This window comes from Bombina bombina, chromosome 6 (assembly GCF_027579735.1).
Source record: "Bombina bombina isolate aBomBom1 chromosome 6, aBomBom1.pri, whole genome shotgun sequence".
Taxonomy (NCBI): domain Eukaryota; kingdom Metazoa; phylum Chordata; class Amphibia; order Anura; family Bombinatoridae; genus Bombina; species Bombina bombina.
Genome location: NC_069504.1, coordinates 19,276,474 through 19,302,505, shown reverse-complemented (window position 1 = coordinate 19,302,505; position 26,032 = coordinate 19,276,474). Strand labels below are relative to the sequence as shown.

Below are 26,032 nucleotides of genomic sequence, written 5' to 3'. Positions count from 1 at the left end.
ACTGTACCTTTCACTGGCAGCTCTCCTGAACTGCTGCACTTCATCCACAATACTCTCAGACCTCAGATCAGCACTTTGCTTTTTCACCAGTTCACTATGGCGGGCCATCCTAATAGCCCCATCCAATGTTATATCAGCCTCCAACTGTAGCTTCAGGGAGACTTCAGCATCTGCAATTCCAATAACTATTCTGTCTCTGATTTGCTCTTCTTTAGCAACACCAAACTCACAGAATTCAGCTAATTCATACAGGCTGCGCACAAATGACTCCACAGATTCTCCCACACGCTGATTACGTTTGTGAAAACAAGCTCTCTCATGAATCACATTTCTTTTGGGCACAAAGTGGGCACTGAGTTTATCCATAACTATATCAAAGTTAACTTCTTCCCCTTCTTGAAAAGTAAAAGCATTGAACACTGGCTCCACATCTTTCCCCATAGAGTATAAAAGAGAATTAACTTGTACTTCACCACTCTCCTTGTTCAGTTTGGAAGCAATCCTGAAGCGCTGAAACCGCTGACGCCATGTGGGCCAAGCTGCAGGCTGAGAGAAGTCAAAAGGCTCAGGTGGGGTAAACTGACATATTCATCGATCAGGAACAGAAGCGCAGGCAAGAACTTCTGACACCGTCATGAGATGCAGGACACATACAGAACACAGCAAGGATGGTACAACTATTTTATTGTAGAGCATGGAAACACATCTGGTAGCATTGATCTCACTAACTGTGACACAGACAACCAGACCTAAGCCCCGCCCCCAATCTGGTGACGTCACTTTCTGCTCTCATCACAAAAAGGTATTAACATGAAGGTGTCCTGCAATAGGGCACCAAACAGAGGTCAACCCAAGTCAGCAACCAGCAAATAAGAGGTCAATACGAGGAGAGAAAAAGTAGGTGGTTACTGCCATTTGTTCTGCTGATCCCAAAGCATAACACATGAAGACTGTTTTGTTTAGGGGACACTAGAAGAGGAAGGCAGCGCCTAGTCTGGAATAAAACAAGATATTGTACAATTGCATGGGTCAGTGGCTCTGAGTGGTCAGCCAGATGGTATGAAATCACTACAGGTGGGAAAACTCTGGAGTTCTCTGCGCAGAAAGATAGGAATTTATATTCAGCTCTGTTTAACAGGTGCCTGTACATCACAAAGACCAAAAACAGCCATATCTGACTGGGCACCCCGAGCACTTGCTCTATGGCTTGTTTGCACCTCTGTATAATACTGTAGCTGTTGAACTATGCCAATAAAGTCCCACTACCCCCCCCTCAGGCCTGACCAGCTGTAAAAGGGACATATTGCACCATGAAGATATGTTCAAGCACATAACTATCCACTGTTAGAAAGAACACCGATCCTAATGCCTGCACACACTTAGGTGTATATACTAATAACTGACAAAACAAAAATAAAACAGGTCTGGGACAGTGGCGAGTGTAAAAATGTGCATTACTGAGACAAAACCTGAGGCACTACTGCTGAAGCCAAGGTCTGGACAGTGCATACATGGGCTGGAACTCAAAGCGATCCTCCAACATGAGCATAAATGGACCAATTATGGCCTTCAGCAATGATTTCCCTCTTCCCTAGACATCTACAGGTCAAGGGAAGCCAAACACTAAAAATTTAGACTAATTAACCATGCTGGAAACATCAAAAGTAAAAGGGGGGGAGGCGCTTTACATATGCATACATAGCTACATGCAACCTCGGATACAGTATCCCACAAAAGCGAGTACACCCTTCACATTTTTGAAAATATTTTATTATATCTTTTCATGTGACAAATGACACTTTGCTACAATGTAAAGTAGTTAGTGTACAGCCTGTATAACAGTGTAAATTTCCTGTCCGCTCAAAATAACTCACAATGCCATTAATGTGTAAGTACAGCCCTAAATGGAAATGTCCAAATTGGGCCCAAAGTGTCAATAGTTTGTGTGGCCACCATTATTTTCCAGCACTGCCTTAACCCTCTTGGGCATGGAGTTCACCAGTCCTTCACATGTTGCCAGTGGAGTCCTCTTCCACTCCTCCATGACAACATCACGGAGCTGGTGGATGTTAGAGACCCTGTACTCCCCCACCTTCTGTTTGAGGATGCCCCAGAGATGATCAATAGGGTTTAGATCTGGAGACATGCATGGCCAGTACTTCACCTTTACCCTCAGCTTCTTTAGCAAGGCAGTGGTCGTCTTGGAGTTGTGTTTATGGTAGTTAAGTTGGAATACTGCGCTGCGGAGCAGTCTCCGAAGGGAGGGGATCATGCTCTGCTTCAGTATGTCACAGTACATATTGGCATTCATGGCTCCCTTAATGAACTGTAGCTCCCCAGTGCCGGTAGCACTCATGTAGGCCCAGACCATGACACTCCCACCATCATGCTTGATTGTAGGCAAGACACACTTGTCTTTGTACTCCTAACCTGGTTGCCACCACAGACACACACGTTTGACACCATCTGAACCAAATAAGTTTATTTTGATCTCATCGGACCACTGGACATGATTCCAGTAATTCATGTACTTAGTCTGCTTATCGGCAGCAAATTGTTTGAAGGCTTTCTTTTACATCATCTTTAGAAGAGGCTTCCTTCTGGGATGACAGCCATGCAGACCAATTTGATGCAGTGTGCGGCGTATGGTCTGAATACTGACAGGCTGGCCCCCCTACCCCTTCAACCTCTGCAGCAATGCTGGCAGCACTCATACGTCTATTTCCAAAAGACAACCTCTGGATAGGACGCTGGTCATGTGCACTCAACTTCTTTGGTCGACCATGGCAAGGTCTGTTCTTAGTGGAACCTGTCCTGTGAAACCGCTGTATGGTCCTGCCCACTGTGCTGCAGCCTAGGCCATCTTTATGTAGAGCAACAATTCTTTTTTTTCTTTTTTTCAGATCCTCAGAGTTCTTTGCCGTGAGGTGCCATATTGAACTTCCAGTGACCAGTATGGGAGAGTGTGAGAGCGATAACGCCAAATTTAACACACCTGCTCCCCATTTACACCCGAGACCTTGTAACATTAACGAGTCACCTGACTCCGGGGGGGGGGGGGGGGAATGGCTAACTGGGCCCAGTTTTGGACATTTCCACTTAGGGGTGTACTCACTTTTGTTGCCAACGATTTAGACATTAATGTATGTGTGTTATTTTGAGGGGACAGCAAATATACACTGTTATACAGATTGTACACTCACTACTTAACATTGTAGAAAAGTGTAATAATATGTATAAGATAAATATGTCTAAGCAAAGAGAAACACTGGCTCTAGTACTTATAGCTCAATCCAATTGGCAGATATGATTTAGAAATTGCTATATAAAAACTTATACCACACAGTACTTTGACTATCCTCTTGACAAAGTCTGGCCGGGACCAGACTAAATGTGTTGAGGACTGTTGAGTACTTTTGGCCCATTGAGGCTTTCCGTAGAAGATTTGGTGCCACTTCTACTTGGAGTATCTGTTACCGCTTCCCAGGGACGCTGCGGACAACATACTGACATGAGCGGCTTTAATCATATAACTGGGGCGCCACGGCGATAACAAGAACCTATATGGTGGGCCAAGCAGTTTGTGTTGTACACTGTCAGAAGGTTTGTATTGCAAATCTTTTATTTCTTGTAAGTTATTTTTTAAGCACATTAGTTTATCAATAACTACTGCAATAGAAAACACTCCCTCAGACACTTATACAATCACCCAATGTAATCAGCTTTATAGCCCCAAGAAATAAGAAAATGCCTTAAAGTACGCCCTAGAAGCTCCTGTATGGGTACTCACCCTATTCATGGGTTTGGCAGGCACTGAAAATCAGTTAATATTCTGTTTAGAAGCAGGCCCCAACTGTTGTAGCTGAAATCTAGTTACAGAGGCGCCAGATTGTGAGACAAAAGCCCAGGAACACAGAGGGGGCAGACCTAACACCAGGAGTAAAACTGGTGTCTTTATATAATAAAGAAAAAAAACTTTTGGCTGTTTGTGAATAAAATATAGTGCACCAAGCATAATAAAGCATATAAACCCTGCCAAAATGCGTTCCCCAGCCTAACCAGAGCCTACACTACTGAAGCACATCATGGTTCTCTAAAGGGCCATTCTTTAAAGTGCTGAAATAATCCCTAAAGCTGCCAGAGGGTTTAAAAAGGGTCAGTGGCTTTCCTAATAATGTTTCCAATGCTAGTAGAACAGGGACATGATATAGATGGGGAGCAGGTTAAATCCCCAGGCTATGCTGCACCTACAAATAGCCTCTGGGCTGTGTCTGTACTGTGTAAAGGCACTTCCATTACGCAGCACCCCTCCACTGGCTAACCAGGCATCTCAATCTATGTGAATGCAGCTGCAGCAGTATCCAGTAGAGAGGCCATCCGGTGCAGGTATCTAGTACTGCAGAAGATTGCAGTAGGAAATACCAGAGTCTCTCAGGGGAAGGCTAAGACTAATTATGGCTGAAGTCCCATTAGGGAAATGCTGTGCACATAACAGGGTATTGCTGTGTCCCTGTATCATTCAGCTGCTGTAAAGAGTAGTTTTGGTCTTCTTTGCAAATGATACTCCTCAGGGACTCTGGGTCTCACATAGGTATGAGCTCCAAGTTTGTAATCCATAAGATAGTAGCTGGTACAACTTCTATTCTCAACCATCTCCTACAAGGCCAAGAACAAAACTAAGAGTTGGGGAGGGGGTTAAAGATCTTTGTATTGGTTCTTGACCAACCTCCTTCTAGTGGCGGGAAATATATCCAATATGTAATGGAGGACTGTGGACCATCATTTTACAAAAGAAATAGCTCCTCATAATGCAGCAATTCCGTGTATAGCAAAATGCTGAGGTAAACTACAGACCTAGCAGGCAATAACATAATTTATGCTTACCTGATAAATTCCTTTCTTCTGTAGTGTGATCAGTCCACGGGTCATCATTACTTCTGGGATATTACTCCTCCCCAACAGGAAGTGCAAGAGGATTCACCCAGCAGAGCTGCATATAGCTCCTCCCCTCTACGTCACTCCCAGTCATTCGACCAAGGACCAACGAGAAAGGAAAAGCCAAGGGTGAAGTGGTGACTGGAGTATAAATTAAAAAATATTTACCTGCCTTAAAAACAGGGCGGGCCGTGGACTGATCACACTACAGAAGAAAGGAATTTATCAGGTAAGCATAAATTATGTTTTCTTCTGTTAAGTGTGATCAGTCCACGGGTCATCATTACTTCTGGGATACCAATACCAAAGCAAAAGTACACGGATGACGGGAGGGATAGGCAGGCTCTTTATACAGAAGGAACCACTGCCTGAAGAACCTTTCTCCCAAAAATAGCCTCCGATGAAGCAAAAGTGTCAAATTTGTAAAATTTGGAAAAAGTATGAAGCGAAGACCAAGTTGCAGCCTTGCAAATCTGTTCAACAGAGGCCTCATTCTTGAAGGCCCAAGTGGAAGCCACAGCTCTAGTAGAATGAGCTGTAATTCTTTCAGGAGGCTGCTGTCCAGCAGTCTCATAAGCTAAACGAATTATGCTACGAAGCCAAAAAGAAAGAGAGGTAGCGGAAGCTTTTTGACCTCTCCTCTGCCCAGAGTAAATGACAAACAGAGAAGACGTTTGTCGAAATTCCTTAGTTGCCTGTAAGTAAAATTTTAGAGCACGGACTACATCCAGGTTGTGCAGTAGACGTTCCTTCTTTGAAGAAGGATTTGGGCATAAAGAAGGAACAACAATCTCTTGATTGATATTCCTGTTAGTAACTACCTTAGGTAAGAACCCAGGTTTAGTACGCAGGACTACCTTATCCGAATGAAAAATCAAATAAGGAGAATCACAATGTAAGGCTGATAATTCAGAGACTCTTCGAGCCGAGGAAATAGCCATTAAAAATAGAACTTTCCAAGATAACAACTTTATATCAATGGAATGAAGGGGTTCAAACGGAACGCCCTGTAAAACATTAAGAACAAGGTTTAAACTCCATGGTGGAGCAACAGTTTTAAACACAGGCTTAATTCTGGCCAAAGCCTGACAAAAAGCCTGGACGTCAGGAACTTCTGACAGACGTTTGTGTAACAGAATGGACAGAGCTGAGATCTGTCCCTTTAATGAACTAGCAGATAAACCCTTTTCTAAACCTTCTTGTAGAAAAGACAATATCCTAGGAATCCTAACCTTACTCCAAGAGTAACCTTTGGATTCACACCAATATAGGTATTTACGCCATATCTTATGGTAAATCTTTCTGGTAACAGGTTTCCTAGCCTGTATTAAGGTATCAATAACTGACTCAGAAAATCCACGTCTTGATAAAATCAAGCGTTCAATTTCCAAGCAGTCAGCTTCAGAGAAGTTAGATTTTGATGTTTGAAGGGACCCTGTATCAGAAGGTCCTGTTTCAGAGGTAGAGCCCAAGGTGGACAGGATGACATGTCCACCAGGTCTGCATACCAAGTCCTGTGTGGCCACGCAGGTGCTATTAGAATCACTGATGCTCTCTCTTGTTTGATTCTGGCAATCAATCGAGGAAGCAACGGGAAGGGTGGAAACACGTAAGCCATCCTGAAGTCCCAAGGTGCTGTCAGAGCATCTATCAGGACTGCTCCTGGATCCCTGGATCTGGACCCGAAACGAGGAAGCTTGGCGTTCTGTCGAGACGCCATGAGATCTATCTCTGGTTTGCCCCAAAGTCGAAGTATTTGGGCAAAGACCTCCGGATGAAGTTCCCACTCCCCCGGATGAAAAGTCTGACGACTTAAGAAATCCGCCTCCCAGTTCTCCACTCCCGGGATGTGGATTGCTGACAGGTGGCAAGAGTGAGACTCTGCCCAGCAAATTATCTTTGATACTTCCATCATAGCTAGGGAGCTTCTTGTCCCTCCCTGATGGTTGATGTAAGCTACAGTCGTGATGTTGTCCGACTGAAACCTGATGAACCCCCGAGTTGTCAACTGGGGCCAAGCCAGGAGGGCATTGAGAACTGCTCTCAATTCCAGAATGTTTATTGGCAGGAGACTCTCCTCCTGACTCCATTGTCCCTGAGCCTTCAGAGAATTCCAGACGGCACCCCAACCTAGAAGGCTGGCGTCTGTTGTTACAATTGTCCAGTCTGGTCTGCTGAACGGCATCCCCCTGGACAGATGTGGCCGAGAAAGCCACCATAGAAGAGAATTTCTGGTCTCCTGATCCAGATTCAGAGAAGGGGATAAGTCTGAGTAATCCCCATTCCACTGACTTAGCATGCACAGTTGCAGTGGTCTGAGGTGTAAGCGTGCAAAGGGTACTATGTCCATTGCCGCTACCATTAAGCCGATTACCTCCATGCATTGAGCCACTGACGGGTGTTGAATGGAATGAAGGGTGCGGCAAGCACTTTGAAGTCTTGTTAGCCTGTCCTCTGTCAGGTAAATCTTCATTTCTACAGAATCTATAAGAGTCCCCAGGAAGGGAACTCTTGTGAGTGGAACAAGTGAACTTTTCTTTTCGTTCACCTTCCATCCATGTGACCTTAGAAATGCCAGCACTAACTCTGTATGAGACTTGGCAGTTTGAAAGTTTGAAGCTTGTATCAGAATGTCGTCTAGGTATGGAGCTACCGAGATTCCCCGCGGTCTTAGTACCGCCAGAAGAGCACCCAGAACCTTTGTGAAGATTCTTGGAGCTGTAGCCAATCCGAATGGAAGAGCCACAAACTGGTAATGCCTGTCTAGGAAGGCAAACCTTAGGTACCGATAATGATCTTTGTGAATCGGTATGTGAAGGTAAGCATCTTTTAAATCTACAGTGGTCATGTACTGACCCTCTTGGATCATAGGTAAAATTGTCCGAATAGTCTCCATCTTGAACGATGGAACTCTTAGGAATTTGTTTAGGATCTTTAAGTCCAGGATTGGTCTGAAAGTTCCCTCTTTTTTGGGAACCAAAACAGATTTGAGTAAAACCCCTGTCCCTGTTCCGATCGTGGAACTGGATGGATTACTCCCATTAACAAGAGCTCTTGTACGCAGCGTAGAAACGCCTCTTTCTTTGTCTGGATTGTTGACAATCTTGACAGATGAAATCTCTCTCTTGGAGGAGAGTATTTGAAGTCCAGAAGGTATCCCTGAGATATTATCTCTAGCGCCCAGGGATCCTGAACATCTCTTGCCCAAGCCTGGGCGAAGAGAGAAAGTCTGCCCCCCACTAGATCCGATCCCGGATCGGGGGCCCTCAATTCATGCTGTTTTAGGGGCAGCAGCAGGTTTCCTAGTCTGCTTGCCCTTGTTCCAGGACTGGTTAGGTTTCCAGCCTTGTCTGTAGCGAGCAACAGCTCCTTCCTGTTTTGGTGCAGAGGAAGTTGATGCTGCTCCTGATTTGAAATTACGAAAGGAACGAAAATTAGACTGTCTAGTCTTGGCTTTGGCTTTGTCCTGAGGCAGGGCATGGCCTTTACCTCCTGTAATGTCAGCGATAATCTCTTTCAACCCGGGCCCGAATAAGGTCTGCCCTTTGAAAGGTATATTAAGCAATTTAGACTTAGAAGTAACATCAGCTGACCAGGATTTTAGCCACAGCGCCCTGCGTGCCTGAATGGCGAATCCTGAATTCTTCGCCGTAAGTTTAGTAAGATGTACTACGGCCTCCGAAATGAATGAATTAGCTAGTTTAAGGACTCTAAGCCTGTCCGTAATGTCGTCCAGAGTAGCTGAACCAATGTTCTCTTCCAGAGACTCAATCCAGAATGCCGCTGCAGCCGTGATCGGCGCAATGCATGCAAGGGGTTGCAATATAAAACCTTGTTGAACAAACATTTTCTTAAGGTAACCCTCTAACTTTTTATCCATTGGATCTGAAAAAGCACAGCTATCCTCCACCGGGATAGTGGTACGCTTAGCTAAGGTAGAAACTGCTCCCTCCACCTTAGGGACCGTTTGCCATAAGTCCCTTGTGGTGGCGTCTATTGGAAACATTTTTCTAAATATCGGAGGGGGTGAGAACGGCACACCGGGTCTATCCCACTCCTTAGTAACAATTTCAGTAAGTCTCTTAGGTATAGGAAAAACCTCAGTACTCGTCGGTACCGCAAAATATTTATCCAACCTACACATTTTCTCTGGTATTGCAACTGTGTTACAATCATTCAGAGCCGCTAACACCTCCCCTAGTAATACACGGAGGTTTTCCAGTTTAAATTTAAAATTTGAAATATCTGAATCCAGTCTGTTTGGATCAGAACCGTCACCCACAGAATGAAGTTCTCCGTCCTCATGTTCTGCCACCTGTGACGCAGTGTCTGACATGGCCCTAATATTATCAGCGCACTCTGTTCTCACCCCAGAGTGATCACGCTTACCTCTTAGTTCTGGTAATTTAGCCAAAACCTCAGTCATAACAGTAGCCATATCCTGTAATGTGATTTGTAATGGCCGCCCAGATGTACTCGGCGCTACAATATCACGCACCTCCCTCTGAGCGGGAGATGTAGGTACTGACACGTGAGGCGAGTTAGTCGGCATAACTCTCCCCTCGTTGTTTGGTGAAATTTGTTCAATTTGTACAGATTGACTTTTATTTAAAGTAGCATCAATACAGTTAGTACATAAATTTCTATTGGGCTCCACTTTGGCATTGCAACAAATGACTCCTCTGAATCAGACATGTTTAACACACTAGCAAATAAACTTGCAACTTGGAAATACAATTCAATTAGAATAATATTAAAACGTACTGTGCCTTTAAGAAGCACAGAAGATCTATGACAGTTGAAAATTAATAAATTGAAACAGTTATAGCCCATTAGCAAAGATAACAAATTCTGAAAGCAGGAAACAAATTACAGAATAAACGTTTTTTATCTCAGTCAAACTATAATTCTCACAGCTCTGCTGAGAGAAATTACCTCCCTCAAAATAAGTTTTGAAGACCCCTGAGCTCTGTAGAGATGAACCGGATCATGCAGGGAATACAATGAGTTGCTGACTGAAATATTTGATGCATAGTAAAAGCGCCAAAAAACGGCCCCTCCCCCTCACACACAGCAGTGAGGGAGAACAGAAACTGTCAGAAAACAGATTAAGCAACTGCCAAGTGGAAAAATAGTGCCCAAACATTTATTCACACAGTACCTCAGCAAATGAAAACGATTTTACATTCCAGCAAAAACGTTAAACATAATCTCTAGTTATTAAACAGCTTTATGTATTTCTTACAGTGTAATTCTAGTGAAGTACCATTCCCCAGAATACTGAAGTGTAAAGTATACATACATGACATTATATCGGTATGGCAGGATTTTCTCATCAATTCCATTGTCAGAAAATAAAAACTGCTACATACCTCTATGCAGATTCATCTGCCCGCTGTCCCCTGATCTGAAGTTTACCTCACTCCTCAGATGGCCGAGAACAGCAATATGATCTTAACTACTCCGGCTAAAATCATAGCAAAACTCTGGTAGATTCTTCTTCAAACTCTGCCAGAGAGGTAATAACACACTCCGGTGCTATTTTAAAATAACAAACTTTTGATTGAAGATATAAAACTAAGTATAATCACCATAGTCCTCTCACACATCCTATCTAGTCGTTGGGTGCAAGAGAATGACTGGGAGTGACGTAGAGGGGAGGAGCTATATGCAGCTCTGCTGGGTGAATCCTCTTGCACTTCCTGTTGGGGAGGAGTAATATCCCAGAAGTAATGATGACCCGTGGACTGATCACACTTAACAGAAGAAATAGGAAATTTACCTAAGGATTCTATGCTTAATCATTGTATAGAGCACTAAGCTTGTACTTTGTTATTGCGAAGGTATAAAGTATATGCTCTTCACCAGCCTCACCAAGTACATCGTAAGAGGCAGAACCAGCTATTTTTATTATCTCAAGAGAACACACTGCTAAAAATGTATGAATTGTATCAGCTCATTTTAGATTTCACCAGTACTCTGGAAAAAAATAGACATCAGCAAGATCATTGTGTTTGCACTATTGTTGCTACAACAATAAAATCTCTCAGCATAGTTCACTATAAGATGGCTTGCCAATACTGGATATAACATAGCATTGAACTGGCACAAATGTGTATCATGTACATTACTATAACAGCGTTACTGTAGAGATGTGTAGAACGCCTCTGCAGCTGGCACTGGAATAAGATGAAAGCAGGCGAGGATTAGGCGCTCTGACTCTGCACTGTCAATTTAGGACCAAGTATTATTGCAACCAATGAGTGTCAACAAAAAGTTAACAAGTGTCAGCTAATTAGTTTAAATATCTAATGACATGGCAATGAAGAGTTTATTAAATGATTTTCTGCAATCTTGATTTCTCATTTTTTTTTAGAAACACAAGGCTGAAACGCCTGACTCATTCTGTTGTGCCACTGAAATGCCCTTAATGAACAGGAAAGAGCTATAAACAAGTCAGGGGCATGCAGTGACAAAACACACACAAGCATGTACACCTCGCGTCCCCAGCCTCCATGTACACCGCAGCCTCGCGTCCCCAGCCTCCATGTACACCGCAGCCTCGCGTCCCTAGCCTCCATGTACACCGCAGCCTCGCGTCCCCAGCCTCCATGTACACCGCAGCCTAGCGTCCCCAGCCTCCATGTACACCGCAGCCTCACGTCCCAAGCCTCCATGTACACCGCAGCCTGTCAGGGTGCCAGGAATCAGACAGACGAGAAGTGCAAAAATTATCACACCTTTATTAATAGCAAAAAATAATAAAAAGTCCACAAGTCAAATAAGGCAGGAGTCAAAAACAGAGCTGGTAGTCAGACGAGCCGAGTTAGGAGTCAAAGTGAATAGTCAGACGAGCCGGAATCAGGAACAAGGAAAACAGCAGAGTCAGGAACAAGCCAGGGATCAGGAACCAGGAAGGACGTCAGGCAGCCAGGTAATACACAGGAACTCTCACAAACAGGTCTGAGACAACGCAAAGGCAAAGCATACTGAACAGAGGCCCTTTAAATAATAAGTGATGACATCACAAGTCTGAGACTGCATCCTGTCTCACACAGATGATGCACACCAGTCTGGCCATAAAAGGAAGTGCAGGAAATGAGCAGTATCCCCCACAATGCACCATAGTCAGCAAGAGAGGTGAGTAAAATGGCTGCCAGCAGCACATGGCAAACAAAACAGGGAAAAAACCTTGACACAGCCTCGCGTCCGCAGCCTCCAGGTACACCACAGCCTCGCGTCCCCAGCCTCCAGGTACACCACAGCCTCGCGTCCCCAGCCTCCAGGTACACCCCAGCCTCGCGTCCCCAGCCTCCAGGTACACCCCAGCCTCGCGTCCCCAGCCTCCAGGTACACCCCAGCCTCGCGTCCCCAGCCTCCAGGTACACCCCAGCCTCGCGTCCCCAGCCTCCAGGTACACCCCAGCCTCGCGTCCCCAGCCTCCAGGTACACCACAGCCTCGCGTCCCCAGCCTCCATGTACACCACAGCCTCGCGTCCCCAGCCTCCATGTACACCACAGCCTCGCGTCCCCAGCCTCCATGTACACCACAGCCTCGCGTCCCCAGCCTCCAGGTACACCACAGCCTCGCGTCCCCAGCCTCCAGGTACACCACAGCCTCGCGTCCCCAGCCTCCAGGTACACCACAGCCTCGCGTCCCCAGCCTCCATGTACACCACAGCCTCGCGTCCCCAGCCTCCATGTACACCACAGCCTCGCGTCCCCAGCCTCCATGTACACCACAGCCTTACGAACCCAGCCTCCATGTACACCACAGCCTCACGAACCCACCCTCCATGTACACCAAAGCCTCACGAACCCAGCCTCCATGTACACCGCAGCCTCGCGTACCCAGCCTCCATGTACACCGCAGCCTCGCGTACCCAGCCTCCATGTACACCGCAGCCTCGCGTACCCAGCCTCCATGTACACCGCAGCCTCGCGTACCCAGCCTCCATGTACACCGCAGCCTCGCGTACCCAGCCTCCATGTACACCGCAGCCTCGCGTACCCAGCCTCCATGTACACCGCAGCCTCGCGTACCCAGCCTCCATGTACACCGCAGCCTCGCGTACCCAGCCTACATGTACACCACAGCCTCGCGTCCCCAGCCTACATGACATTAGACCGGCATGTGCTAAGTATCGAATCATATGCTGCTTTTGGTTTCATAACCAGATAGGTTTGAGCCCACTCCCTTCTCGAGTGTCAGGGGCTGAATTCACCGAATGCTAAAAGAAAAAGTGTGCAGCACTCCAGGCACTGCGAGATCTCTCTCATTTCTGTGTATGACAAGCCCAGTGATATGAGAGATTTGTTACACTTTGTATTTTATATTACTATATATTCAGAGTTTGTCCTTTCAGTATTACTACATTCTATTATGTGTCAAAATTTTCTGTGTTACTTTTACAAATTAGAATCGTACTTTGTAGATTTCTATATTTCTTTACAAAATTACTTTGTATTTGCTCTTTGTATTTTTCTCTGCTTACAGTAAACTTCTGTTTACCTCCTCATTTTTAGTACAATAATGTTCTAGGACTGCATAACAACATATAGGTTACTGGAACCTACCTTTAAAAATAAAGGTCAGAAATTAAAGGGAACCTAAATGAAAACTTAGTTCAACTTAGCAAAAAACTGGTTTGGGGAATCCCTAAACAAATTGAACCACTTACCCTCTTTCCAATTAGTTTCTTGCGGAGAAATTCTCTGGCCTCAAACATATATGGAATATCGTAGAGAGGACGCAGCTTCTTGTTCTTGTCCTGCAAAAAAAATAAAGAAAGTTTGCTGAAGATAGGAATCCAGAATCCAAATAAGATTATACAAAACACAAAATCAACCGAAGATGTGAAAGAACAATTATTGTCCCTTAAAAAAAGAACACATGGGCCAAGTCTAACAAAAACAGAATTTATGTTTACCTGATAAATTGCTTTCTCCAACGGTGTGTCCGGTCCACGGCGTCATCCTTACTTGTGGGATATTCTCTTCCCCAACAGGAAATGGCAAAGAGCCCAGCAAAGCTGGTCACATGATCCCTCCTAGGCTCCGCCTACCCCAGTCATTCGACCGACGTAAAGGAGGAATATTTGCATAGGAGAAACCATATGTTACCGTGGTGACTGTAGTTAAAGAAAATAAATTATCAGACCTGATTAAAAAAAACCAGGGCGGGCCGTGGACCGGACACACCGTTGGAGAAAGCAATTTATCAGGTAAACATAAATTCTGTTTTCTCCAACATAGGTGTGTCCGGTCCACGGCGTCATCCTTACTTGTGGGAACCAATACCAAAGCTTTAGGACACGGATGAAGGGAGGGAGCAAATCAGGTCACCTAAATGGAAGGCACCACGGCTTGCAAAACCTTTCTCCCAAAAATAGCCTCAGAAGAAGCAAAAGTATCAAATTTGTAAAATTTAGAAAAAGTGTGCAGTGAAGACCAAGTCGCTGCCTTACATATCTGATCAACAGAAGCCTCGTTCTTGAAGGCCCATGTGGAAGCCACAGCCCTAGTGGAGTGAGCTGTGATTCTTTCAGGAGGCTGCCGTCCGGCAGTCTCATAAGCCAATCGGATAATGCTTTTAATCCAGAAGGAGAGAGAGGTAGAAGTTGCTTTTTGACCTCTCCGTTTACCAGAATAAACAACAAACAAAGCCAAAGTTTGTCTGAAAACCTTAGTAGCTGCTAAGTAAAATTTGAGAGCACGAACTACATCCAAGTTGTGCAACAAACGTTCCTTCTTTGAAACTGGATTAGGACACAAAGAAGGCACAACTATCTCCTGGTTAATGTCTTTGTTAGAAACAACTTTTGGAAGAAAACCAGGTTTAGTACGCAAAACCACCTTATCTGCATGGAACTCCAGATAAGGAGAAGAACACTGCAGAGCAGATAATTCTGAAACTCTTCTAGCAGAAGAAATTGCAACCAAAAACAAAACTTTCCAAGATAATAACTTAATATCAACGGAATGTAAGGGTTCAAACGGAACCCCCTGAAGAACTGAAAGAACTAGGTTGAGACTCCAAGGAGGAGTCAAAATTTTGTAAACAGGCTTGATTCTAACCAGAGCCTGAACAAAGGCTAGAACATCTGGCACAGCTGCCAGCTTTTTGTGAAGTAACACAGACAAGGCAGAAATCTGTCCCATCAAGGAACTTGCAGATAATCCTTTTTCCAATCCTTCTCGAAGGAAGGATAGACTCTTAGGAATCTTAACCTTGTCCCAAGGGAATCCTGCAGATTCACACCAACAGATATACCAAATTATGTGGTAATTTTCTGGTTACAGGCTTTCAGGCCTGAACAAGAGTATTAATAACAGAATCTGAGAACCCTCGCTTTGATAAGATCAAGCGTTCAATCTCCAAGCAGTCAGCTGGAGTGGGTCGAACGGACCTAGAACAAGAAGGTCTCGTCTCAAAGGTAGCTTCCATGGTGGAGCCGATGACATATTCACCAGATCTGTATACCAAGTCCTGCGTGGCCACGCAGGAGCTATCAAAATCACCGACGCCCTCTCCTGATTGATCCTGGCTACCAGCCTGGGGATGAGAGGAAACGGCGGGAACACATAAGCTAGTTTGAAGGTCCAAGGTGCTACTAGTGCATCCACTAGAGCCGCCTTGGGATCCCTGGATCTGTACCCGTAGTAAGGAACTCTGAAGTTCTGACGAGAGGCCATCAGATCCATGTCTGGAATGCCCCACGGTTGAGTGACTTGGGCAAAGATTTCCGGATGGAGTTCCCACTCCCCCGGATGCAATGTCTGACGACTCAGAAAATCCGCTTCCCAATTTTCCACTCCTGGGATGTGGATAGCAGACAGGTGGCAGGAGTGAGACTCCGCCCATAGAATGATTTTGGTCACTTCTTCCATCGCTAGGGAACTCCTTGTTCCCCCCTGATGGTTGATGTATGAACTTGGCCCTCGCTAGCTGAGGCCAAGCTTTGAGAGCATTGAATATCGCTCTCAGTTCCAGAATATTTATCGGTAGAAGAGATTCTACCCGAGACCAAAGACCCTGAGCTTTCAGGGATCCCCAGACCGCGCCCCAGCCCATCAGACTGGCGTCGGTCGTGACAATGACCCACTCTGGTCTGCGGAAGGTCATCCCTTGTGACAGGTTGTCCAGGGACAGCCACCAACGGAATGAGTCTCTGGTCCTCTGATTTACTTGTATCTTCGGAGACAAGTCTGAATAGTCCCCATTCCACTGACTGAGCAGGAACAGTTGTAATGGTCTTAGATGAATGCGCACAAAAGGAACTATGTCCATTGCCGCTACCATCAAACCTATCACTTCCATGCACTGCGCTATGGAAGGAAGAGGAACGGAATGAAGTATCCGACAAGAGTCTAGAAGTTTTGTTTTTCTGGCTTCTGTCAGAAAAATCCTCATTTCTAAGGAGTCTATTATAGTTCCCAAGAAGGGAACCCTCGTTGACGGAGATAGAGAACTCTTTTCCACGTTCACTTTCCATCCGTGAGATCTGAGAAAGGCCAGGACAATGTCCGTGTGAGCCTTTACTTGAGGAAGGGACGACGCTCGAATCAGAATGTCGTCCAAGTAAGGTACTGCAGCAATGCCCCTTGGTCTTAGCACCGCCAGAAGGGACCTTAGTACCTATGAGAAAATCCTAGGAGCAGTGGCTAATCCGAAAGAAAACGCCACGAACTGGAAATGCTTGTCCAGGAATTCAAACCTTAGGAACCGATGATGTTCCTTGTGGATAGGAATATGTAGATACGCATCCTTGAAATCCACCTTGGTCATGAATTGACCTTCCTGGATGGAAGGAAGAAGTGTTCGAATGGTTTCCATCTTGAACGATGGAACCTTGAGAAACTTGTTCAAGATCTTGAGATCTAAGATTGGTCTGAACGTTCCCTCTTTTTTGGGAACTATGAACAGATTGGAGTAGAACCCCATCCCTTGTTCTCCTAATGGAACAGGATGAATCACTCCCATTTTTAGCAGGTCTTCTACCCAATGTAAGAATGCCTGTCTTCTTATGTGGTCTGAAGACAACTGAGACCTGTGGAACCTCCCCCTTGGAGGAAGCCCCTTGAACTCCAGAGAATAACCTTGGGAGACTATTTCTAGCGCCCAAGGGTCCAGAACATCTCTTGCCCCAGCCTGAGCGAAGAGAGAGAGTCTGCCCCCCACCAGATCCGGTCCCGGATCGGGGGCCCGCATTTCATGCTGTCTTGGTAGCAGTGGCAGGTTTCCTGGCCTGCTTTCCTTTGTTCCAGCCTTGCATAGGTCTCCAGGCTGGATTGGCTTGAGAAGTATTACCTTCCTGCTTAGAGGACGTAGCCCTTGGGGCTGATCCGTTTCTGCGAAAGGGACGAAACTTAGGTTTATTTTTGGTCTTGAAAAGACCTATCCTGAGGAAGGGCGTGGCCCTTGCCCCCAGTGATATCAGAGATAATCTCTTTCAAGTCAGGGCCAAAGAGTGTTTTCCCCTTGAAAGGAATGTCAAGCAATTTGTTCTTGGAAGACGCATCCGCTGCCCAAGATTTTAACCAAAGCGCTCTGCGCCACAATAGCAAACCCAGAATTTTTTCGCCGCTAACCTAGCCAATTGCAAGGTGGCGTCTAGGGTGAAAGAATTAGCCAATTTAAGAGCACGAATTCTGTCCATAATCTCCTCATAAGAAGAAGAATTACTAATAATCGCCTTTCCTAGCTCAAACTAGAAACACGCGGCTGCAGTGACAGGGACAATGCATGCAATTGGTTGTAGAAGGGAACCTTGCTGAACAAACATCTTTAGCAGACCTTCTAATTTTTTATCCATAGGATCTTGGAAAGCACAACTATCTTCTATGGGTATAGTGGCGCGCTTGTGTAGAGTAGAAACCGCCCCCTCGACCTTGGGGACTGTCTGCCATCAGTCCTTTCTGGTGTCGACTATAGGAAAACAATTTTATAAATATGGGGGGAGGTACTAAAGGTATACCGGGCCTGTCCCATTCTGTACTAACAATGTACGCCACCCGCTTGGATATAGGAAAAGCTTCGGGGGGCCCCGGGGCCTCTAAGAACTTTTCCATTTTACATAGTGGTTCTGGAATGACCAGATAATCACAATCATCCAAATTGGATAACACCTCCTTAAGCAGAGCGCGGAGATGTTCCAACTTAAATTTAAAAGTAATCACATCAGGTTCAGCTTGTTGAGAAATGTTTCCTGAATCTGAAATTTCTCCCTCAGACAAAACCTCCCTGGCCCCCTCAGACTGGTGTAGGGGCCCTTCAGAAACCATATCATCAGCGTTCTCATGCTCTACAGAATTTTCTAAAACAGAGCAGTCGCGCTTTCACTGATAAGTGGGCATATTGGCTAAAATGTTTTTGATAGAATTATCCATTATAGCCGTTAAATGTTGCATAGTAAGGAGTATTGGCGCACTAGATGTACTAGGGGCCTCCTGTATGGGCAAGACTGGTGTAGACGAAGGAGGGGATGATGCAGTACCATGCTTACTCCCCTCACTTGAGGAATCATCTTGGGCATCATTTTTACTAGATTTTTTTATGACATAAAATACATATAGTTAAATGAGAAGGAACCTTGGTTTCCCCACAGTCAGAACACAATCTATCTGGTAGTTCAGACATGTTAAATAGGCATAAACTTGATAACAAAGCACAAAAAACGTTTTAAAATAAAACCGTTACTGTCACTTTAAATTTTAAACTAAACACACTTTATTACTGCAATTGCGAAAAAGTATGAAGGAATTGTTCAAAATTCACCAAAATTTCACCACAGTGTCTTAAAGCCTTAAAAGTATTGCACACCAAATTTGGAAGCTTTAACCCTTAAAATAACGGAACCGGAGCCGTTTTTATATTTAACCCCTTTACAGTCCCTGGAATCTGCTTTGCTGAGACCCAACCAAGCCCAAAGGGGAATACGATACCAAATGATGCCTTCAGAAAGACCTTTCTATGTATCAGAGCTCCACACACATGCAGCTGCATGCCATGCTGTCCTCAAAAACAAGTGCGCCATACCGGCGCGAAAATGAGACTCTGCCTATGCTTTGGGAAAGCCCCTAAAGAATAAGGTGTCTAAAACAGTGCCTGCCGATATTATTATATCAAAATACCCAGATAAAATGATTCCTCAAGGCTAAATATGTGTTAATAATCAATCGATTTAGCCCAGAAAAAGTCTACAGTTTAAATAAGCCCTTGTGAAGCCCTTATTTACAATCGTAATAAACATGGCTTACCGGATCCCATAGGGAAAATGACAGCTTCCAGCATTACATCGTCTTGTTAGAATGTGTCATACCTCAAGCAGCAAGGGACTGCAAACTGTTCCCCCAACTGAAGTTAATTGCTCTCAACAGTCCTGTGTGGAACAGCCATGGATTTTAGTTACGGTTGCTAAAATCATTTTCCTCATACAAACAGAATTCTTCATCTCTTTTCTGTTTCTGAGTAAATAGTACGTACCAGCACTATTTGAAAATAACAAACTCTTGATTGAATAATGAAAAACTACAGTTAAACACTAAAAAACTCTAAGCCATCTCCGTGGAGATGTTGCCTGTACAACGGCAAAGAGAATGACTGGGGTAGGCGGAGCCTAGGAGGGATCATGTGACCAGCTTTGCTGGGCTCTTTGCCATTTCCTGTTGGGGAAGAGAATATCCCACAAGTAAGGATGACGCCGTGGACCGGACACACCTATGTTGGAGAAATGACAATTCTCACGATTCTGATAGCTCACACTTTTAAAAAAACCTTCCAATTTACTTCTATTATCCAATTGGTTTCATTCCATTGGTATATTTTATACCTAGCTAGGCCGATTGATAGCTGCACATATATGCTTCTTGTCATTGGCTCATCTGATTTGTTCAGCTAGCTCCCAGTAGTGCAGTGCTGCTCCTGCAAAGTGAATTAAGTACATTTGGCTACAGAAGTAAATTAAACAGTTGTATAAAATGCTCTATCTGAATTATGAAAGAAATGCTGGTTTAACCCAATCCCTGCTACAGGTATAAGCAAGTGATAGGCATCCAGTTGGTTAATAGGAGTTTGCGATGTGGTGCTAATATTTACGCAGAGGTAAAGCGGAGATGAATAATGAGATTGTGCCAAGAGCTGCACAATAGTCCTTATTTCATCACCTGTTTTATCTCACAATGACTTGTGTTCCTTTGTGCACATCATGACTAGGGAGATATTCATTAATGCTCCTCACAGACCTTGCTTCTACACAACACTTGGCATATTGTGTGCCCCTTTCTAATGTGCCCAGCGGTAAACAGATACTTCTACTAAAAACAAATTCAGGATTACTAGAGTGAGCATGGGCCTAACAACTAACAGTATTATAAATTATGCTTACCAGATCATTTTCTTTTCTTCTGACGGGGAGAGTCCACAGCTGCATTCATTACTTTTGGGAAATACGGAACCTGGCCACCAGGAGGAGGCAAAGACACCCCAGCCAAAGGCATTAATACCTCCCCACTTCCCTCATCCTCTAGTCATTCTGCCAAGGGAACAAGGAACAGTAGGAGAAATACCAGGGTGACAACATGTGCCAGAAGAACAAAAAATTAAGGCCATCCCATGAAAAAAAAAACATGGGCGGGGAGCTGTGGACTTTCCCCGTCAGAAGAAAAAGGTAAACATAATTTAAGTTTTTATTCTTAAACGGGGAGAGTCCACAGCTGCATTCAATACTTTTGGGAGCTTAGAGGACACTGAATGCAAACGGGCGGGAACAAAAAGCCACCCCATTCTGATGGCACCACAGCCTGACACAACCCGGCCTCCCAATAAAAGAAACTACTTCAACAGAAGCATGAGAAAAAAAATATGGAAAGAGGACAAGGTAACAGCCCATCAATTAGAACCATAACAATCCCAGTTAGAGATCACTCTAAATGCAGGACTCCACTGAGCACAAAAGCCTCTGAGGAGACAAAAATCACGCTCACTAGAAGCACACAAACAAAAAACCTCTCCATGAACAAAGGTAAGGGAAACAACAAAAACTCACACATCACCTTCTCCCTAACTGAAAGGGAAGAATCAGATAAGGTCATAAAGAACCTCCAGAAAACAATCCGCGAAGATTCAAGGACAAAACAGAGAGAAGCACCTAGCATAACTCGAAAAAAAGCGCTACCAGGCTGCAAGTCCCCTATAAAATATTCTCCAACGGAGGAGAGCAAAAGAAAGGAAAAATTCCAGATCACCTCCTACATGGATCAAAAGGAACCAAAGGAAAGCCTTAACCTGAACCAAAAACCCAGAAGGCACAAAAGAACAAAAAGGTAGAACACTACCTTACCAAAGACAGCTAAATAGCACAGAGAAACTGAACTCCCATAAGTCAAAAAAACCCCGGGAGCAGAACAGATACAATAGTATCATCCGTTTATGCCACAAATGAAAGCTGCAGGCTTCCATCGGTAGGCAGTCCGACTAAACGTCAAAACATGGTAATTAGCCAACTGAACAGCTAGCAAACATGCACCAGGACATCCCTTGAAAGGACAAGAGAATAAATTCAGAAAGCAGGGCGGACCAACTCCTCCCCTACTAGAAGACGGGGCAAGGAAGGAAAACCCCTGACCAATAAGGAAGAACCAAACTACAAGGCCTCCCGTCCTAAGGGTCCTGTGGGAGACGAGATACACGGTTGATGTTTATGTAAGAACTTACCTGATAAATTCATTTCTTTCATATTAGCAAGAGTCCATGAGCTAGTGACGTATGGCATATACATTCCTACCAGGAGGGGCAAAGTTTCCCAAACCTCAAAATGCCTATAAATACACCCCTCACCACACCCACAAATCAGTTTAACGAATAGCCAAGAAGTGGGGTGATAAGAAAAAAGTGCAAAGCATAAATATAAGGAATTGGAATAATTGTGCTTTATACAAAAAAAATCATAACCACCACAAAAAAGGGTGGGCCTCATGGACTCTTGCTAATATGAAAGAAATGAATTTATCAGGTAAGTTCTTACATAAATTATGTTTTCTTTCATGTAATTAGCAAGAGTCCATGAGCTAGTGACGTATGGGATAATGACTACCCAAGATGTGGATCTTCCACGCAAGAGTCACTAGAGAGGGAGGGATAAAATAAAGACAGCCAATTCCGCTGAAAATAATCCACACCCAAAACAAAGTTTAAATCTTATAATGAAAAAAACTGAAATTATAAGCAGAAGAATCAAACTGAAACAACTGCCTGAAGTACTTTTCTACCAAAAACCACTTCAGAAGAAGAAAACACATCAAAATGGTAGAATTTAGTAAAAGTATGCAAAGAGGACCAAGTTGCTGCTTTGCAAATCTGATCAACCGAAGCTTCATTCCTAAACGCCCAGGAAGTAGAAACTGACCTAGTAGAATGAGCTGTAATCCTTTGAGGCGGGGATTTACCCAACTCGACATAAGCATGATGAATTAAAGATTTCAACCAAGATACCAAAGAAATGGCAGAGGCCTTCTGACCTTTCCTAGAACCGGAAAAGATAACAAATAGACTAGAAGTCTTTCGGAAATTCTTAGTAGCTTCAACATAATATTTCAAAGCTCTAACTACATCCAAAGAAAACAATGATTTCACCTTAGAATTCTTAGGATTAGGACATAATGAAGGAACCACAATTTCTCTACTAATGTTGTTAGAATTCACAACCTTAGGTAAAAATTTAAAAGAAGTTTGCAACACCGCCTTATCCTGATGAAAAATCAGAAAAGGAGACTCACAAGAAAGAGCAGATAATTCAGAAACTCTTCTGGCAGAAGAGATGGCCAAAAAGAACAAAACTTTTCAAGAAAGTAATTTAATGTCCAAAGAATGCATAGGTTCAAACGGAGGAGCTTGAAGAGCCCCCAGAACCAAATTCAAACTCCAAGGAGGAGAAATTGACTTAATGACAGGTTTTATACGAACCAAAGCTTGTACAAAACAATGAATATCAGGAAGATTAACAATCTTTCTGTGAAAAAGAACAGAAAGAGCAGAGATTTGTCTTTTCAAGGAACTTGCAGACAAACCTTTATCCAAACCATCCTGAAGAAACTGTAAAATTATAGGAATTCTAAAAGAATGCCAGGAAAAATGATGAGAAAGACACCAAGAAATATAAGTCTTCCAGACTCTATAATATATCTCCCTAGATACAGATTTACGAGCCTGTAACATAGTATTAATCACAGAGTCAGAGAAACCTCTTTGACTAAGAATCAAGCGTTCAATCTCCATACCTTTAAATTTAAGGATTTGAGATCCTGATGGAAAAAAAGGACCTTGTGACAGAAGGTCTGGTCATAACGGAAGAGTCCACGGTTGGCAAGAGGCCATCCGGACAGAATCCGCATACCAAAAACCTGAGAGGCCATGCTGGAACCACCAACAGAACAAATGAGCATTCCTTCAGAATCTTGGAGATTACTCTTGGAAGAAGAACTAGAGGCGGAAAGATATAGGCAGGATGATACTTCCAAGGAAGTGACAACGCATCCACTGCTTCCGCTTGAGGATCCCTGGATCTGGACAGATACCTGGGAAGTTTCTTGTTTAGATGAGAAGCCATCAGATCTATTTCTGGAAGACCCCAAATTTGAAGAATCTGAAGAAATACCTCTGGGAGAAGAGACCATTCGCCCGGATGAAACGTGTGGCGACTGAGATAATCCGCTTTCCAATTGTCTATACCTGGGATATGAACCGCAGAAACTAGACAGGAGCTGGATTCCGCCCATACCAGAATTCGAGATACTTCTTTCATAGCCAGAGGACTGTGAGTCCCTCCTTGATGATTGATGTATGCCACAGTTGTGACATTGTCTGTCTGAAAACAAATGAACGATTCTCTCTTTAGAAGAGGCCAAGACTGAAGAGCTCTGAAAATTGCACGGAGTTCCAAAATATTGATCGGTAATCTCACCTCCTGAGATTCCCAAACCCCTTGTGCTGTCAGTGACCCCCACACAGCTCCCCAACCTGAAGGACTTGCATCTGTTGAAATTACAGTCCAGGTCGGAAGAACAAAAGAAGCCCCCTGAACTAAACGATGGTGATCTGTCCACCACGTTAGAGAGTGTCAAACAATCGGTTTTAAAGATATTAATTGAGATATCTTTGTGTAATCCCTGCACCACTGGGCTACACATAAGCAGACAGAATCACATAAACATGATTAAAGCCCCCCACTGCTCAATAACCCCTCCTCAGGAGATATTACCCATTGATTCCATAAAGATAAAGGAGTCCCACTAAGACCCTGTTTTCTATAATTTACATTACATCCACAATGAAAGTAAAATGAAACGGTCTTACCGGAATCTATGCCGTGTCAAGTTTGACAGATAGTAGCGTCACTTCTGACATGGACTTGAGTGAAGAAAGCAGGCAGTGAAACTCTGCAACGCTGATTGCTTATGGAGCTGTTAATGAGTCGGGCAAAGAATGACAGGGGGATGAGAGGAATGGGGGAGCGATTTAAGCCTTTGGCTGGGGTGTCTTTGCCTCCTCCTGGTGGCCAGGTTCTGTATTTCCCAAAAGTAATGAATGCAGCTGTGGACTCTCCCCGTTTAAGAAGAAAAGGGACATTCTCTGTTAGGTGTCTGCCATAATCAAAGCTCCTACGTTAACTGAAAAATAATTCTAAGTAAATTCTTTAATTTAATCTTCTTTTTAACCGAACATGAAGTAAATGGTGATTAATTTCAACACCTCACCAGCCACATTTGTCAATTAGTAATACAGGTGCCGCATACACACCAGTGCATTCAACTGAAGCCACTTGTTTTACTTGTGTCATTTGTGTGACCAGACAGGTGCAGGGAATATGAGGAAGTTAGACAAAGTTCACAAGATCACCTTAAAGGCAGGTAACATTTTTAGAGACATATTGTACAGACATATCAGATGCTAGAATATACCATGTGCTAAGAAAAAAAAAAAAGTGTGTGACTGACCAGCAGTGTGTGCGTGCTCGCGACTGACCGGCAGTGTCTGACCAGCAGTGCGTGCGTGCTCGCGACTGACCGGCAGTGTCTGACCAGCAGAGTGTGTGCGTGCGACTGACCAGTAATATTCTAAGTTTCGGTTAGAACACGAGTGAAAACAGTTTTCTTTCAACTCATAATACGAGAGCAACCAGACGAGTGCAAAAAGCTTACTTCTAATGCGGTTAACGCTCAAGCAGGAATGTTAAAGGGACAGAACCTCAAATTTTATTTGTGATTCAGATAGAGCATGCAATTTTAAGCAACATTCTAATTTACTCCTATTATCAACTTTTCTTCATTCTCTTGGTATCTTTATTTGAAAAGCAAGAATGTACGTTTAGATGCCGGCCCATTTTTGGTGAACAACCTGGGTTGTTCTTGCCGATTGGTGGATAAATTCACCCACCAATAAACAAGTGCTGTCCAGGGTTTTTCAAATAAAAATAGCAAGAGAACGAATAAAAGTTAATAGGATTAAATTAGAAAGTTTCTTAAAATTGCATGCTCTATCTGAAACACGAAAGAACATTTTTTGGGTTTAGTGTCCCTTTAAATCGTGCTCCACTTGAAATCTAGCCCTGTATTGGCAGGGAGTGCTGAGTGGTGATAAGATGGGGCAAGGAATGTACCATAGTCGTTACCAGTAAACACCGTCATTGGTTCAGGGTATTCAGTAAAAGACCTTCAGTTAAGATAAACCTTTTACAGGGGTGCAAAGCTAAATGAAAAATTGGGACTGCACAATATCCTGTTGAGATCCTGTCTGCTTATTTGAATTTTCAGCAACGTCAGAAATTCACCAGCTGGTCTCTGGCACCAAAGGTACAAATGGCTGCAGCCAGCGTGCTCACACGTGCAGGTGTTCTATCCAGATAAGCCGGCCCAGTCAGACAGGCATTAGCTTGTGTGGCTTTCCTTAGTTATAGTTATTACAGACAGACACTTTTATAAATAAAATCACAGCAATAGCCAGAAAAAAAAGAAAGAAAAGCCTGTAGGACATTTTATATTCAGAGAAATAAACCCATTTGAAACAGAGCAAGATGATACCACAACATCAAGGAAAGAAGGA

At 43.9% G+C, this 26,032-nt stretch overlaps 1 protein-coding gene across 1 annotated transcript in view; it reads right to left on the bottom strand.

Moving 5' to 3' along the window:
- Positions 1–26,032, bottom strand: part of SND1 (staphylococcal nuclease and tudor domain containing 1) — a gene marked incomplete in the record, with an annotated part of 1,252,242 nt that overhangs the window by 720,900 nt on the left and 505,310 nt on the right. Inside the window, 1 exon segment of the mRNA XM_053716327.1 lies at positions 13,617–13,706. Within this exon segment, the coding sequence (XP_053572302.1) occupies positions 13,617–13,706 (90 nt within the window).